The 17,489-nt window shown below is 39.3% G+C and overlaps 1 protein-coding gene across 3 annotated transcripts in view; it reads left to right on the top strand.

Annotated features, from left to right (window-relative positions):
- The first annotated feature begins 11,327 nt into the window (after window positions 1-11,327).
- The window catches only part of LOC140716939 (uncharacterized), a 38,379-nt gene continuing 32,217 nt past the window's right edge, over window positions 11,328-17,489 (top strand). For 2 of the 3 annotated variants that reach the window (XR_012096391.1, XM_073030088.1), the window contains exon 1: window positions 11,328-11,671. Coding sequence is in view for 1 of the 3 variants with exons in the window: in XM_073030088.1 (XP_072886189.1) it covers window positions 11,443-11,671 (229 nt within the window). In the remaining 2 variants the exon portion in view is untranslated. The remainder of the gene's footprint in view (window positions 11,672-17,489) is intronic. The other variant, XM_073030089.1, reaches the window with a different exon arrangement.

The raw sequence follows: 17,489 nt of genomic DNA, 5'->3' as shown, positions 1-17,489 counted from the left end.
CACTTCCTTACTGTCTTTTACCTTTGTTTCTCATCTTGAAGGTGACTTTGGAACTGTTGGAGCCCGTGTTTTGCTGTTTAGAGATCGTTTGGGTGTTTCAGCGCTCTGCAGTCTTCGAGAAGATTCTGGGTGGCAGAGGCAGCATGAACAAAGCTTGTGACAAGAAGGCTGCAGGATGGCACGTGAGCCAATGTTTGACACAATTTTGCCGATTATACCTTCCATTGTTCACTGATTAAAGCAACAATGGAGATTGAAACATCAAGGTGAGTGTGGAAGTTTGGAGATAGTTTAGGTGTTCCCCTGCTCTGCAGTCTCTGAGAGGATTCTGAGAAGCAGACACAGCATGCAGGAACCTCATAGCAGGCAGGCTGCAGGACAGGGTGCAAGCCAATGTTTGGCTCCATTTCACTGATTAAAGCTCCCATTGTTCGTCGAATAAAGCAACAAGGGAGATTGAAGAATCGAAGCAAGTGTAGAGGGTGAGTGCTGGCTGCCTGTCCTTTGATCAGTTGCCATATACCAGAGAGGGAAAAGTCAGCCATTGGGCCCTGAGAGTGTTCCCCAAATTTTTCTCCATCTTGGATTTGAACTTTGAACGAGAGACACTTTTTTCAATCTAATGGTATTTATAGTCTATGTTTTCGCACTTTCTTGATATTCTCGTTTTTTTTTGAGCAGGGAGGGAGATCTGGGGGTCGAAGTGCCTGATCCATTTTGTTTTTTTTTTGCTGCAGGGAGGGGGATTGGGGGCTGCTATGCCTCATCCGTTTATTTGTTTTTTTGTGCAGGAAGAAGGATCTGTGCGTGTGGGGGGAGTCGATTGGTCTGATCCATTCTATTCGTTTGTTTTCGTGTGGGGAGAGGGATTTGAGGGTTGATATGCCTCATTCATTTTCTTTTTTTGTGCAGGAAAAGGGTTTTGGGGGCGCGTCAACATGCCTCAGTTGTCCTATTCCGTTTTTTTTTGTGCGGGAAGAGGGACTTGAGGGGGTCAATTTGCCTGATCTGTTTTATTCAGAGATCTTTTGTGTGGTAAGTGGGATCTCAGGGAGTCAATGTGCCCGATCAGTTCTGTTTGTTTTTCTTTTGTGCGAGAGAAGGGATTTTGGGGGGTTGATGTGCCTGATCCATTCTGTTTTGTTTGTTTATTTTGTGTGAGAGGAGGGATCTGGGGGGGGGGGGGGGGGGGGAGGTGTTGATGTGCCTGATCCATTTTGCTCATTTTTTGTGTGGGAGAAGGAATTTGAGGGTTGATGTGCCTAATCCATTTTGTTCTTTTTTTTTCGGTGCGGGAGAAGGGACTTAGGGGTCAATGTACTTGACCTGATTAACTTGGTTTTTCTGTGGAGGAGTGATTTGGGGGTTGATGTTACTGATCCATTTTGCTTGTTTTTTGTATGTGAGGAGGGATTTGGGGGTCGATGTGCTTGTTTTGTATTTTTGCTTGCTTTTGTTTGCGGGGAGGAGGGATTTAGGGTTTATTGATTGTGCTGCCTTTCTTTTCTTTCTTGGTTTCATGGCAACCCGGAGAACTGAAAAATCTCAGAGTTGTATACTTGGATAATAAATGAAACTTTGAACCTTTGAACTTTTGAAGATAAACAGCCAAGGTTTCTGGAGCACCAACCAAACCATTAAATGATAGGACAGGATCATGGTGTAGATTGAGGAGCTGTGGTTTCAGTGCCCAGTACCAATCTCCTGTGGGTTCAGTACCGTCCTCCTCTAGTGCTGTCAGTGTGGAGTTTATATGTGACCATGTGGGTTTCCTCTGGGTACTCCAGTTTCCTCTCACATCCCAAGGATGTCAGAAACTAAATCAGAATCAGGATGAATATTACTGGCATATGTTGTGAAATTTGTTGTTTTGTGGTAGCAGTACATTGAAATACATAATAAAAACTATAAATTGCAATAATAAGTAAATAAATATATAATGGCAGAGGGGAAGAAGCTGTTTCTGAAATATTAAGGCTCCTGTACCCGCTCCTTGATGCAGCAATGAGAAGAGAGCCTGCCCTGAGTGAAGGATGAGGCATCACCTATTTCTTTCCAATATTTTTATTAGTTTCTACATAGAAGAATACAGAGTACAAGAAAGTATACATAAAAGGTCAAAAAAGATTTTTTAAAATCTACCAATTACATTATATCTGTTCATAATAACAATCTCATGTAAGTTAATCAATAGTTATATTGAAATATACTAATTTATTACAAAAAAAAGAATCTAACCCCTACCGAGACCAAAGCTGTTCATTAAGGAGAAAGGAAGGTAAAATACCTTCTCGTATAATAAAAATTAATAATAGTCAATATCTGAGTTTAAACAATGAATTGAAGGTTTTGAAAATAATTCAGAAAAGGTCTCCACAATGTTTGGAAGGTCTTGACGAGATTCAGAAATTAAACAACGAATCTTCGCCAGATCTAAACATGACATAATGTCACATAACCACTGAACATGAGTAGGAGGAAAAACATCTTTCCATTTAAACAAAAGCGTCCTCCTAGCTATAAGAGAACTAAAGGCCAAAATATGTAAATCAGATGCCTTCAGCTTAATATGCCTTCCTGCAACAATACCAAATCGGGCTGTCAGAGGGTTAGGCTTAAAAATGACTTTAAAAAGTAAGGAAAAAGTTTGAAAAACTTCCTTCCAATATTTTTCAAGATTCAGACAAGTCCAAAACATATGAATTAATGAAGCTTCTTCATTATTACATCTGTCACAGTAGGGAGCTATATCTGAATAAAAACGAGATAGCTTATCCTTAGTTATATGAGCTCTATGTACCACCTTAAATTGTATGAGGGAATGACGAGCACATTGCGATGGAGTATTAAGCAGTTTAAAAATTTCATCTCAAGTTTCCTCAGGTATTGATGTCTGTAAATCTTGTCCCCAGAGATTCTTAATTTTGTCTAATGGAACATTCCTCGTCTCCAGTAACATACCATAAATATTAGATATTGAACCATTATGAAAAGGTGTCAAACTAAAAATTACGTCTAGTAAGTTCTTATCTGAGCTTTTAGGAAATGTGCATAATTGAGATCTTAAAAAGACTCTGATTTGTAAATATCTAAAAAAGTGAGTTTTGGGTCAGCTATATTTAGCTGACAATTTCTCAAATGAAAAAAGGTTTCCTCCAAAAAACAGATCCCAAAAACATTTAATCCCCAACTGGTCCCATTCTTTAAAAACTAAATCAGTCATGGAGGGTTTAAAAAATTAGAATAAATGGGACTTGAATGGGAAAATCTCAATAAACCAAAGTGGTTTCTAAATTGTATCCAGATCCTCAGAGTATGTTTAACTATTAAATTATCAGTTAGTTTACTTACAGATAAAGGAAGTGAGGATCCAAAAAGAGAAATAATAGAAAATTTATTACCAGAGTTAGCTTCTAAAGAGACCCATACTGGACAGTCTGCACGATTAATATAACCAAAATGTAAAATATCATATATTAACTGCCTAGTAATAACACCTAAAATTAGGTAAAGTTAAACCTCCAGACTTTAGATTTTTGAAGATGAACTTTATTTAAACAAGGACGTTTATTTTTCCATATATAGGAGGAGAAAATAGAATCAAGAGAGTCAAAAAAGGATTTAGGAATAAAAACAGATAAAGCCTGAAAAAGATATATAAATTTAGGTAGAATATTCATTTTAATAGAATTAATTCATCCAATCAATGATATTGAAAGAGGTGACCAATTTAATAATATCCTTTTTACATGATTCAATAAAGTAAGAAAGTTTTCTTTGAACAGGTGTTTGTAATTCTTAGTGACTGTTACACCCAAATAAGTAAATTGATTCCTTACAACTTTAAAAGGGAGATTAGTATTAATTGATAACTAATTATTTAAAGGAAATAATTCACTCTTATGTAGGTTCAATTTATATCCTGAACACTGGCTAAAACGGGAGAGTAAAGAAAGTACGCAAGGTAACTATGTCTTAACATTAGAGATAAAAAACAATATATCATCAGCGTAAAGCGAGATTTTGTGAGTAGTACCTCTCCTTAAAATACCACAGATATCACTAGATTCTCGAAAAGCAATAGCAAGGGGTTCTAAAGCTAGATCAAAGAGCAAAAGGCTCAACGGACAGCCTTGTCTAATTCCACGATGAAGTTTAAATGGTTTGGAATTTTGAAAATTAGTAAGAACCCGAGCAGAAGGAGATAAATAAAGTAATTTAATCCATTGAATAAAATCCGGTCCAAAATTAAATTTTTCTAAGGTTTTAAATAAATATTTCCATTCAACCCAATCAAAGGCCTTCTCAGCATCTAAGGATATCACACATTCTGATATCTCTCATGGGAGGAAGAGTAAATAACATTTAATACATGGCATATATTAAAATGGGAATGTCGGTTTTTAATAAATCCAGTCTGATCATCAGAAATAATAGAAGGTAGAATATTTTCAATCCTACGAGCCAGAACTTTAGAAAGGATTTTAGTATCAACATTGAGTAATGAAATTGGCCTATATGAAGAGCATTCAGTTGGGTCCTTGTTCTTCTTTAGGGTAAGCAAAATAGAGGCTTCATAGAAAGATTGAGGCAAGCTACCCAATTTGAAAGAAACCAAAAAGACTCAGTGTAACTGCAGTATAATTAATGAAGAAAAAGCCTTATAAAATTCTCCAGAAAATCCATCTGGGCCTAGAGCCTTCCCCGAGTGTAATGAACATATAGCCTCGGCAACTTCCTCATAAGAAATGGGTTGATCCATCTGTTTGCAATTATCTGCAGAAAGTGTAGGGATATTTAATTGATCTAGAAAATTATTCATTACAGTATTATATTTAGGGGAGCCAGAACTATAAAGTTTAGAATAGAATTCTCTAAAGGTATCATTTATTTCAGAGTGATCAGTTGTCCTATCATCATTAGTTTTGCAAATTTCTTTAATTTGTCATTTAACTACATAAGTTTTTAATTGGTTGGCCAATACTTTGCCTGATTTATCTCTGTGAATGTAAAATTGAGTTTTATCTTTAAGAAGTTGAGTTTCAATTGGATATGTTTAACAGAAGATCATATTTAGTTTTAACTTCAACATGTTATATAAAACAGGATCTGGAGCTCTAGCATATTTTTGATCTAATTGTTTCAATTGATTGGCTAATTGAATGACTTCTTTATTAGCTTTATTCTTAACACTCGCAGTATAAGAAATAATTTGTCCTCTAATATAGGCCCTGAAAGTATCCCATACAGTAAGATTAGAAGTCTCTTCCTTTTTATTCTCTTCAAAAAACAAAATAATATGCCTCTCTAGAAATTTTTTAAAATCCTTATCAGATAACAAAGTTGTATTAAAAAGCTAAAATCTGTTTGTTTGAGGAAGACCAGGGAGATTTAAAAATAGAAATGCAGGAGCATGATCTGAAACAACAATCTCTTTATATTCACAGGAATGAACTAATGAAATCATTTGACTATCAATAAAAAAATAAGCAATCCTGGAATATGTATGATGAACATGGGAAAAAAATGGGTACTCCCTATCTAAAGGATGTAAGAAACGCCAAATATCAACAATACCATATTTCAATAAAAAAGACTGAATAAACAAAGCTGATTTATTAAGAGATGCTGGTTTAGAAGACGACGGGTCTAAAATTGGGTCTAGCCAGTAGTTAAAATCTCCTCCCATCACCAAAGAATGAAGACTCAGGTCTGGTAAAAATGGAAAAAAAAAACACTCAAAGAATCCTGGATCATCTACATTTGGGCATACACTTTAGCAAATACTATTAATTTACAACATTTGTATTATCTAGTTTTCCTGAAACAATAACAAAATGTCCATTAGTCTCAGACACTACTTTATGTTGGACAAAGGAAAGTGTATTATCTATAAGAATTGAAACTCCTCTAGATTTGGCCTGAAAAGAAAAATGAAAACAAAGCCTGTTCCAACGGCTAAAAAGACATAGATTATCACATTTGCGTATGTGAGTTTCTTGTAAAAAATAATAGGAACCTTAAATTTCCTAATATAAGCAAAAATCTTATTACGTTTAACAGGGTGATTTAGCCCTTTCATGTTAAAACTGAGTAAATTGATAGTTTGGTCCATTTTTAATATTATTTAAAGGAAGGGTTAAAATGTAAGTTAAAACCAATCCATAATCCTTGAGAAATGGTAACCAAGCAACAAATTGGCTAAAAAAAATTCAAAAACAGCTTCTGAGAAAAAAAAACATGCCCCTGCTCATCTCTCAAAGAAAGAGGACCGACCAATAGAGAGCCGGCATCTACAACTACGGAAAACCCCCCAAAAAACCTGGGGATCACTCCAATTAGTTTCAAGGTTATTTATATTCCAACCTAGACTAAACAATATCCAAACAAGAAATTCAATTCTCATATATCAAAAATACAGTATTAAAAAATACAAAAGGAAATTAGTTACAAAGGTTTACCAAAAGTAAAAGATACAATTATTCATACAGAAAGACCTTAAACATTTAATCTTATATCTTCATGAAAAAACAGGCTAAGCAGTTAGCCTTCAAATTTAAAAAATCTTGCAAAAAAATTCCATAGGATGGTTACCTTTGGTTAATTCTTCGAGACCCAGAACCCGTACCTTGTTCCTTCTACTTCTATTTTCTATGTTGATAATCTTCTGTCTTAACTTTTTGTTGGACTTCAATTGCTTTTCACAAAGCTTTTGCAATTCATCCACTTCCATTTCCAGAGACAACAACATTGCTTCATTATTTTTATACGTTTATCATGTTCATTAAGAGTTTGCTGAATAGAATCTATTTGTTTAAATTCAGAGCTGAATTGTTGAAACTTCTCAGAGGCTTCTCGTGGATGACTTTGCAGCAAATCCATAATAGAATCCAAAGAAGCAGGGGGATCATCCTTTTTAGTACCTCTGCCACCCCATGATGAAAAAATATCACACTTAAAAAGGAAGTTTCAATACAGGTTGGAAATAGTAAGATAATTACAGTTGGAGCAATGGGAGATTGCTGCTACTCCATCAGCCACCACCAGGAAATCCTAGCATCACCTATTGAAGGTGTCTTTGAACCTGGAGAGGCTCATGCCCATGATGGAGTTGGCTGAGCTTACAACTTTCTGCAGCTTTCTCGGATCCTGTGTATTGGCCCCTCCATACCGGACAGTGATGCAACCAGTTATACAGCCTGGTAGGTTGATTAGTGGCTGTAAATTGCTCCTCATGTAGGTGGTCTGATCTTTTAAGCTGATGGGGATGCAAGGAAAATAATAAAAGGATTAGAGAAACAGCGAGTTTGATGCTACACATAGGCTCAGTTGATCAAAGAGTCTATTTCACCTTGTATGGCTCTATGACTGTGATTCTATGGCTGTCTCATGGGGACAAACAGGACACAGAACTTTTATATATCCTGTTTGTCTAACACAAACATTGACAAAGCATTACTTCATTAAATTATTTATGAGCTTTTACCACTGAATGAACTTTCTTTATTTTCTTTAAGGCGTGAAAATGCACACCGTAAGTTTCCTTTAATTCTATTGAGTGAAGTTTCAGCTGAGATCAAATTTCCTCCCCCTTCTCCTCCTGCTCCTCTTCTCTCTTCACATCACACCCTCTCTTTATCTGCTCAGCCTGCAAAATGCATATCCAATTCTGCTTCACCAAGAGATATTTTCTTGGTGATACACCTGATTGTATTGTGCAAAATGTTTGTCCCTGGGGGCACTGGTGACCTGCTGAGTTCCTTCATTAGATTGCATCCATTTACTCTATTAGGTACATCTGTACACCTACTCGTTAATGCAAATATCTAATCAGCCAATCATGTGGCAGCAACTCCATGCATAAAAGCACGCAGACATGGTCAAGAGGCTCAGTTGTTATTCAGACCAAACATCAGAAAGGAGAAGAAATGTGATCTAAGTGACTTTCACTGTGGAATGATTGTTGGTGCCAGATGGGGTGGTTTGAGTATCTCAGAAACTGCTGATCTCCTGGGATTTTCACGCACAACAGTCTCTAGAGTTTACAGAGAATGGTGTGAAAAATAAAAATCATCCAGTGAGTGGCAGTTCTGTGGGTGAAAAAGCAGTAAATGCATTGCAGCTAGCTAACTCTCTACAGTGCCACCGACTGGGGTTCAAGTCCTGCCACTGTCTGTAACAAATTTGTACATTCTCCCTGTGACCATGTGGGTTTCCTCCAGGGTGCTCTGGTTTCCTCCCATGTTCCAAAGACATACAGATTTGAGTTAGTAAATTATGGGCATGCTGTGTTGGTGCTGGAAACATGGCCACAGCTGAGGGCTGACCACAGCACAATCCTCAGACTGTGTTGGTCATTGCCACAAACGGCACATTTCACTGTGTGGTTTGAAGTACATATGACAAATACAGCTAATCTTTTAAATCCTTATAAGAAATGCAGAATTCATTTTTAATTTCAGAATCGTTGACGTCATGGAATTTGTTGTTTTGTGGCAGTAGTATAATGCAAGACATTAAAATCAGTATAAGTTACATAAATATATAGTGCAACAGAGGAATAATAATTAGTGTTCATGGGAGTCCTGATGCAGGGTTTTGACCTGAAACATTGACAATTGTTCTTTCCTCACTGACACTGCTCGACCCATTGAGTTCTTCCAGCAGTTTGCGTCCCTTCACTGTATCTTATCAACACACACAAAATGCTGGTGGAACGCAGCAGGCCAGGCAGCATCTATAGGAAGAAGTACAGTCGACATTTTGGGCCAAGACGTCGACTGTACTTCTCCCTATAGATGCTGCCTGGCCTGCTGCGTTCCACCAGCATTTTGTGTGTGTTGCTTGAATTTCCAGCATCTGCAGATTTCCTCGTGTCACTGTATCTTATGTTAATTTTAATCTGCAAGCAGCAGTAATTCCTTTGACTAAAGTACAAGAGGGAGGAACTGGGAACCTAATTAACACCTGAACCCTCCTCTTAAATCTCTGCACATTGATGACTGTGAAAGGTCTGTGAAAAATTACTTTTGGCAAGCTTAGATCATCTGTCACCAGATGAGTCTTCAAGGGAGATTATGCTTCACAATTCAATGAATTGACAAGTTTATAAGAAAAACATTCTGTGGGGGTAACTGGAATTATGCTTTAGTGCATTCAAGAACACACCCCATGGACAATATGGCAGTGAAAGAATTGTGGGCGTACAAGTTGGCAATGATTTGTGTAAATGGATGCATAATTATTTGAAAATCTTGTCTTGCATTTCTGCAATTTTGATTTCCTTCTAGGACAACTGGAGGCAATAAATCATTATGTATTAACAAGGGCAAGGCTGACAGTAGTAGGGAAAGTTGGATGATGGGAGTTATTAAGAGGTAAAAGAGAGAAACATGGGTCAGGTACAGACAGCTGGGATCAAGTGAATCCCTGGAGGGGTATAAGGGATGTATAAGTGTACTCAAGAAAGAAACCAGGAAGGACAAAGGTGGGGTATGAGATGCCTTTGGCAGAGAAGATTGAGGAAGATCTAGAGAGATTCCGGAAATATGTAAAAGGAAAATGAGTAACTAGAGAGAGAAGAGGGCCCTTCAAAAACCAAAGGTAACGCTGTCTGGAACATCTCTCACAAAATGCTGGAGAAAGTCAGCAGATCAGGCAGCATCTGTGGAGAGGAATAATTAGTTGACATTTCAGGCTCAGATCCTTCATCAGGACTTGCCCAAAATGTTGACTGTTTATTCCTCTCTAGAGACGCTGCCTGCCCCTCTGAGTTCCTCCAGCATTTTGTGTGAGTTCCTCTGGATTTCCAGCATCTGTAAAATCTCTTGTGTTTATACTTTGTGTGGAGCTGTAGAGATGGCCAAGACCCTATATGAATAGTCCTCCTCTGTTTTAGTAGCAAAATCATGACCATTCTGATCACTATGAACTAAATGATACTTCGGTTTTTATGCTCCAATTTTGTTTTTCTTGTAAAAGTTGTGTATAATTTATGTTTAGCTTATATTTCTCTTGTGAATGCTGCTTATAAGACTATTAAATGATCTACCTCACTATGACCGATGATTTGTGTACAAAGCTATTAAAGAAAAGCTTAAATGAGGTACGTATGGGGCTAGTAGGGGATTGGAATGGATAAAGTTTTGCCAACAGTAAGTCCTAGCTGTGGTAAACCTTTGATCAGTGAGTGAGCATCAATAAAAATATCAAAGAACGTTTTAACTACATTGACAGTGTTACAGAGAAAAGGTACAAACCACTGCATTGTCTATGGTTATAAACTGTCAGGAAATTGCAATGTACAACCATAAGGTGAATCAAGTTATGACTGCACTCAGCCACTGTTTTAATGTAGGAATGGCAGAACATGATTGATAGGCCAAATGGCCTAATTTTGCACCTATGACTTATGTCGTTTTTCAATAAGACCAATCAGTTTGTGTCCAGCAAGATTCCTGAGAAAGTGATTAGAAATAAAATGACACGTTGCTTTTGGTTTGGTTTGAGGAAGAACAAGGAACCAAGGAAAACACAGATCTACCTCTGCTAATATTGTAGTACTAACTAGGTAATTCTGGAGTATAATTATTTGCACTCTGGCACGCCAAATATGTTTTTTTCTCTCTGATCAGGTACTAAGTTCAAAGTAGATGTATTATCAAAGTATGTATATTCCACCATATACTACTGAGATTCATTTTCTTGCAGGCATTCACAATAGAACAAAGAAATACAACAGAATCAACGAAAAACTGCACACAGACTAACATCCAATCAATGTGCAAAATAGGACAAACTGCAAATACAATAAATAAATGAATATCGAGAACCTGAGTTGTAGAATCCTTGAAAGTGAGTCTGTAGGTTGTGGATATAGATCAGCGTTGAGGTGAGTGAAGTTATCCACACTGGTTTAGAAGCCTGAAGGGTGCCATTTAGAGTTTCAAGATTCCATGATACCGTTATCAATATTCTTAAACTAAGTGACAGGAACATAAATGAAAAGCCTGCATTTTTATGACGAAGAAATCTTGCTGCTAAAACATGCGTTTAGTGAGGGCCATGATCTAATGAGTCCATGAAAACGCTGAATAAAAGCAACAGAATTACGTTGCACCTCCAAATCCTCCTCTGTATTTACTTTCAACTCCTGCAAAATAAGTTTGAAGAAAAACGTATCACATTCAGTGCAAGTGAAGGATTGTGAAGTACCTGGTTGAATGCGATTAACAAATGCACCAATCAGTGGAGTTGACGCAGATCCGACCGTCAAAGGATCATATTTCAAATCCTTCCTCTTAAATGAGCCCGTTCACTTTCTTTAAGAAAAACACCCATCAAGAGTCAGGATTTCTATTTGTCTTAGAGACAGAGCTTTGCAGGTTCTTATCTACCCAGGTGTTGTACGATACACCTGACGCTGCGTCACCTGGGCACGATATGCTGTGCAAAGTGCTGAGTCCGGATAGCTTGCGCGATCAGAGCAGCAATGACAGTGGGATAGACTGCTGCTTCCAGGGGAACGACCTGTCTCTTCCAGCCGGAGAAGTGCCAACCATCCCCGGCGTCTGCACACTGCAGAGTCCCCGTTCTCCCTCTGCGACAGTCTCCCAGTTCTGCAAGCAGGAACGAAAGACCACGCCAGAAGCAGCGAACAAGAACCGAAGTGGTAAGATGCTTCCACTGTAGTAAGCATGGCAGTAAATATGGGTTGTGGTTTGGGTCAGTAATAGTCTCCAGGTATTGAAAAAGGTCGGGTACGAGCCTAATCGAGGCAGTAGGGCCCTTGCTCGAGAGAGAGCGAGGAACGAGTCCGTGTTTGACACATTTATGCGCCGGGCCAGATTGAAAATGTCTGGATGTCAGTGCCGGGCTGCTCCACAAAGTTTACGTGTCTCTGCGCTGAAATGGAACTGTGGCTGCCGCTAACGGGCTGCCGTGACGTGAACTCACTTTCGCGATCTTTAGTTCGGAGTGTTATTTGTGTACTTTTTATTGTTTGCACGACTTGGTTTTTTTTTTGCATATTGGGCGTTTGATGGTCTGTTTTAAATGGGTTCTGTTGGGTTTCTTTGATGTTTGTGGCTGCCTGTAAGAAGATGAATCTCAAGGCTGTACACAGTATACATACTTCGATCATGTACTTTGAACTTTTGAATGTTAAACATTACATCAGACGTGCAGTACCTTGAGCCAATTACTAGAATAGGCAGTCAGTGCAGAGTACCCCGTGGTCGTTCCCCTCAATAATAGGCTTACCGCTTGGGATACCGTTGGGGGTGGGGTATAACCAACCGGGGGAAGCCGCAGTGACCGTGTCTCTGGTTCGGAAGAGTGGAGGGAGGAGAGTGCGGTAATGATAGGGGATTCCAGAATTAGGAGCGGACAGGAGATTCTGTGGATGTGTAAAAGACACCCGGATGGTACGTTGCCTCCCAGGTGCCAGGGTCAGGGATGTCTCGGATCGGATCCACAGCTTTCAGCATTCTAAAGGGGGACCTTCAACAACCAGAAGTCGTGGTACATCTTAGTACCAACGACATTGGTAGGAAATGAGGAGGTTCTGAAGGGAGAATATAGAGAGTTAGGTAGAGAGCTGGAAAGGTGGAACTCCAGGGTAGTAATCTCAAGATTGCTGCCTGTGCCACAGGACAGTGAGGGTAAGAATAGGATGATTTGGCAGATGAATGTGTGGCTGTGAAACTGGTGCAGGAGATAGGGGTTCAGATATATGGACCATTGGGATCTCTTCTGAAAAAGGTATACCTGTACAAAAGTGATAGGTTACACCTAAACCCAAGGGGAACCAATATACTTGTGGGTAGGTTTGCTAGAGCTGTTGGGAGGGTTTAAACTAATCTGACAGGGGGATGGGAACCAGAGTGATAGTGCTGAGGATGGGACAGTTGGTTTACAATTAAATGCAGTATGTAGTGAGACTGTCAGGAAGGAAGCAGATGATAGGGGGAAATTGGAGTCACTGGGATGAGTTGCAGTGTAACATGGGGACAAAATCGACAGGGGTGATGAATACAGGACTGAAGATGTTATATTTGAATGCACGCAGTATACAGAATAATGTAGATGATCTTGAAGCAAAGTTAGTGATTGGCAGGTATGACATTGTGGGTATCAATGAGTCATGGCTGAAAGAAGATTATAGTTGGGAGCTTAACATCCAAGGATACACAATGTATCAAAAGGACAGCCAGGTAGGCAGTTGAGGTGGGGTGGCTGTGTTGGTAAAAACTGAAATTAAATCCTTAGAAAGAGGTGACATAGGATCAGAAGATCTAGAAATGTTGTGGGTAGAGTTAAGAAAATGAAAGGGTAAAAAGACCCTAATGGAAGTTATATATAAGCCTCTAAACAGTAGCCAGGATATGGGATACAAATTACTATGGGAAATAGAAAAGGCATGTACAGAGGGCAATATTGCAATAGTGATGGGGGATTTCAATATGCAGGTAGATTGGGAAAGTTAAGTTGGTGCTGGATCTCAAGAGAGGAATTTTTGGAACTCCTATGAGATGGCTTTTTAGAGCAACTTGAGGTTCAGCCCACTAGGGAAAAGGCTATTCTGGATTGGGTGTTGGGATATGATCCAGATTTGATTAGGGAGCTTAAGGTAAAGAACACTTGAGAGACAGTGATCATAATATGATAGAATTCAACCTGCAACTGGAGAGGAAGAAGATAAAGTCAAATGTATCAATGTTACAGTGGAATGAAGGGAATTACAAAGGCATGAGAAAGGAGTTGGCCAAAGCTGATTGGAAGGGGACACAAGCAGGGATGATGGCAGAAAAGCAATGGCTGGAGTTACTGGGAACAATTTGGAAGGTACAGGAAAGATACATCCCAAAGGTGAAGAAGTTTATATATATATATATATCCCAGTCTTCTACTTTCTATATATATTATATATAATATATAGAAGGTAGAAGATTGGGAAGCTTTTAAAAACCAGCAGAAGGCAACTGAAAAGCCATAAAGAGAGGGAAGAGGAATTATGAAAGTAAACTAGCCAATATTGTAAAAGAGGATACCAAAAGTTTTTTCAAATGTATAAAGAGTAAAAGAGGGGTGAGAGTGGATATTGGACCTCTGGAAAATGTCACTGGAGAGGTAGTAATAGGGGACAAAGACATGGTGGCCGAACTAAATAAGCGTTTTGTATCAGTCTGCACTGTGGAAGACACTTGCAGAATGCCAGAAATTTGAGTGTCAGGGGGTAGAAGTGAGTGTTGATGCTATTACTAAGGAGAAGGTGCTTGGGAAGCTGAAAAAACTGAAGATAGATAAGTCACCCGGACCAGATGGACAACCCCTCAAGGTTCTGAAAGATGTAGCTGAAGAGATTGTGGATACATTAGTAATGATCTTTCAAGAAACATTAGAATCTGGAATGGTTCCAGAGAACTGAAAAAATGCAAATGCCACTCCCCTCTTTAAGAAAGGAGGGAGACAAAAGAAAGGAAATTATCACCCAGTTAGCCTGACTTCAGTGGCTGGGAAGATGTTGGAGTCCATTATTAAGGATAAGGTTTCGGGATACTTGAATGTACATGATAAAGTAGGCCAAAGTCAGCATGGTTTCCTTTAAAATAAATATTGCCTAAAAAAAATCTGTTGGAATTCTTTGAGGAAATAACAGGCAAGATAGATGAAGGAGAGTTAGTGGATGTTGTTTACTTGGATTACAGGAAAGATACTAGCATGGATAAAGGAGTGACTTTTTGGCAGGAGGTAAAGAGTGGAAATGAAAGGAGCCTTTTCTGTTTGGCTGCTGGTGACTAGTTGTGTTCTGCAGGGGTCAGTGTTGGTTCTGATTCTTTTTACATTATATGTCAATGATTTGGATGTTGGAATTGATGGCTTTGTGGTCAGGTTTGCAAATAATATGAAGATAGGTGTAGGGGAGGTAGTTTTGAGGAAGTAGAGAGGCCACAGAAGGACTTGGACAGATCAGGAGAATGGGCAAAGAAGTGGCCAATGGAATACAGTGTTGGGGAGTGAATGGTCATGAACTTTGGCAGAAGAAATAAAAGGGTAGACTATTTCCTAAGTGGAGAGAAAATTCAAAACTCAGAGGAACAAAGAAACTTGGGACTCCTTGGGCACAATTCCCTGAAGGTTAATTTGCAGGTTGAGCCTGTGGTGAGGAAGGCAAATGCGATGTTAGCATTCATTTTGAGAGGACTAGAATATAAAAGCAAGGATATAATGTTCAGACTTCATAAAGCACTGATGAGGCCTCACTTGGAGTATTGTGAGCAGGTTTGGGCCCCTTATTTTTGAAAGGATGTGCTGAGATAGAGGATGGTTCAATGGAGGTTCACGAAAATGATTCCAGGATTGAATGGCTTGTCATATGAAGTGTTTAATGCTCTGGGCTTCTATTCATTGGAATTCAGAAGAATGCGGGGTGACCTCATTGAAACCTATCAAACCTACTTATAGAGTGGATGTGGAGAGGATGTTTTGGGGGAGTCTAAGACCAGAGGACAAAGCCTCAGAATAGAAGGACATCCCTTTAGAACTCAGATGAGGAGGAATTTTGTCAGCTAGAATCTGTGGAATTCATTGCCACAGACGGCTGTGGAGGTCAAGTCATTGGGTGTATTTAAAGCGGAGGTTGAAGAGTTATTTTAGGGCGTCAAAGGTTCCGGGGAGATGGCAGTTGAATGGGGTTGAGAGGGATAAGTGGTTGTGGTAATAAAAGCTGCAAAGTTTTCTGTTTATAAGTGGTGAGGAAGGGTTAGGAGGTTAACTGCTTGTGTAGTAGAGTTCTTTCAGCATTTCCGTGTTTTTTTTGTTCAGGTTGATCAGAGCCTTATCCTGTTGAGAGTAGGATCATGTATCTGTGCATCCACCTCTGTCTACCTCTTTCACATCACTAATCTAGCTTATCTGAACCAGATACTTTATTAAAACTTTAGTTTCTTCTTGTCATTCCATCGCTGATGTCCTGGTGCACCCTGGTCAGTATAGCTTATTCTGCATTTTGAAAGCTTGTTGTAAACACTGCTACCCCATTCTAACTTGCACCTAGATCACACCTTCCTTACATCACCTCCCACTTCATGAACACCCGTGTGGAAAATTCCATTAACAAGTCTAATCATGACCTTATCCCTACCACAGTCTCTGCATGCCCTTTGGGTCAGGAACCCAGCTCACCCCCTGCCCTCCAACTACCTGATATGTTCTTGGCTCTTCTCAGAGTTGTTTCATCGTTACCTGCCAACAGCTCAAATTCTAAATTCTTTCCAAAAGACCATAAGACATAGGAGCAGAATCGGGCCATTCAGCCCATCAAGTCTGTTTCATCATAGTTGATTTATTATCCTTCTCAACCCCATTCTCCTGCCTTCTCCCCATAACTTTTGACATGCTGACCAATCAAGAACCTATCAACCTGTGCTTTAAAGTATATCCAATGACTTGGCCTTCACAGGCATCTGTGACAATGAATTCCACAGATTCACCACCTTCTGGCTAAATACATTTTCCCTTACATTCTCTCTGTCTCCACCTCCCCCTTGTCTAAGATAACACCAACATTTCTTCAACCGGACACTTGGGTTTCTGTGTTGAGATCTTTCTTGTTCAGCTCACTGAAGAATTTCCTACGGGACACATTGGGACATTTAACTGTATCGAAGGTCTGACTTAAAGGAAGTTGTGAATTCAGTTTGGCTTTGTTTTATTATTTGCTTTCAAGGGTTTCTATGAGTCAGTACCATTTGACAGAGTGACGATTGTCAGTTGTCCTTCATATCCAACAATGGCTGGTCACCTATGCGGGAGAGGTTTTTAAGTGGAAAAGCCTTTGTGCTGGGGCAGTTTCACTCTCTTGATTTCCAAAGTCCAGATCCAGTGGTATGGGGTAAAGATATAGAAGTGAAAAGCTACAGAGGATGAAACTATGTGGTAACCATCGGAAGTAGCAAGCATGCCGACTGAATTGATTAGCATTTCAGCCTTGTGATTGTTCATGGTTAAAAGATTTCAGTAGGTGTGTGATTGAATGGAAGGCAGGAGCAAACAAAGTGACCAGTCGTGTTTAGCAAAGTGGCAGGGGTCATCTAGATAAACAAAAGAAAATGTAGGTGGCACGTGGTTCTGATTCAGTGTCTCGGCCTAAAACGTCAAATCATTATTCCTTTCCATAGATGCCGCTGGCCTGCTGAGTGTGTTACTCTGCAGTTCATCATCTGTAGAATCTTTTGTGTTTATAAAGTATAGATGGCTATGGTATTGATATTGACATTGAGATCCGAAATGATAGGAGAAGACCGGAGGGGGTGGGGTGAAGCTGAGAGCCGGAAAGGTGATTGGCAAAAGGGATACAGAGCGGGAGAAGGGAGAGGATCATGGGACGGGAGGCCTAGGGAGAAAGAAAGGGGGAGGGGAGCACCAGAGGGAGATGGAGAACAGGCAAAAAAGAGAGAAGAGAAAAAGAAAGGGATAAATAAATAAAT

Source organism: Hemitrygon akajei, chromosome 26, assembly GCF_048418815.1.
Source record: "Hemitrygon akajei chromosome 26, sHemAka1.3, whole genome shotgun sequence".
NCBI lineage: Eukaryota > Metazoa > Chordata > Chondrichthyes > Myliobatiformes > Dasyatidae > Hemitrygon > Hemitrygon akajei.
This window is presented reverse-complemented; position numbering and strand designations above follow the sequence as displayed.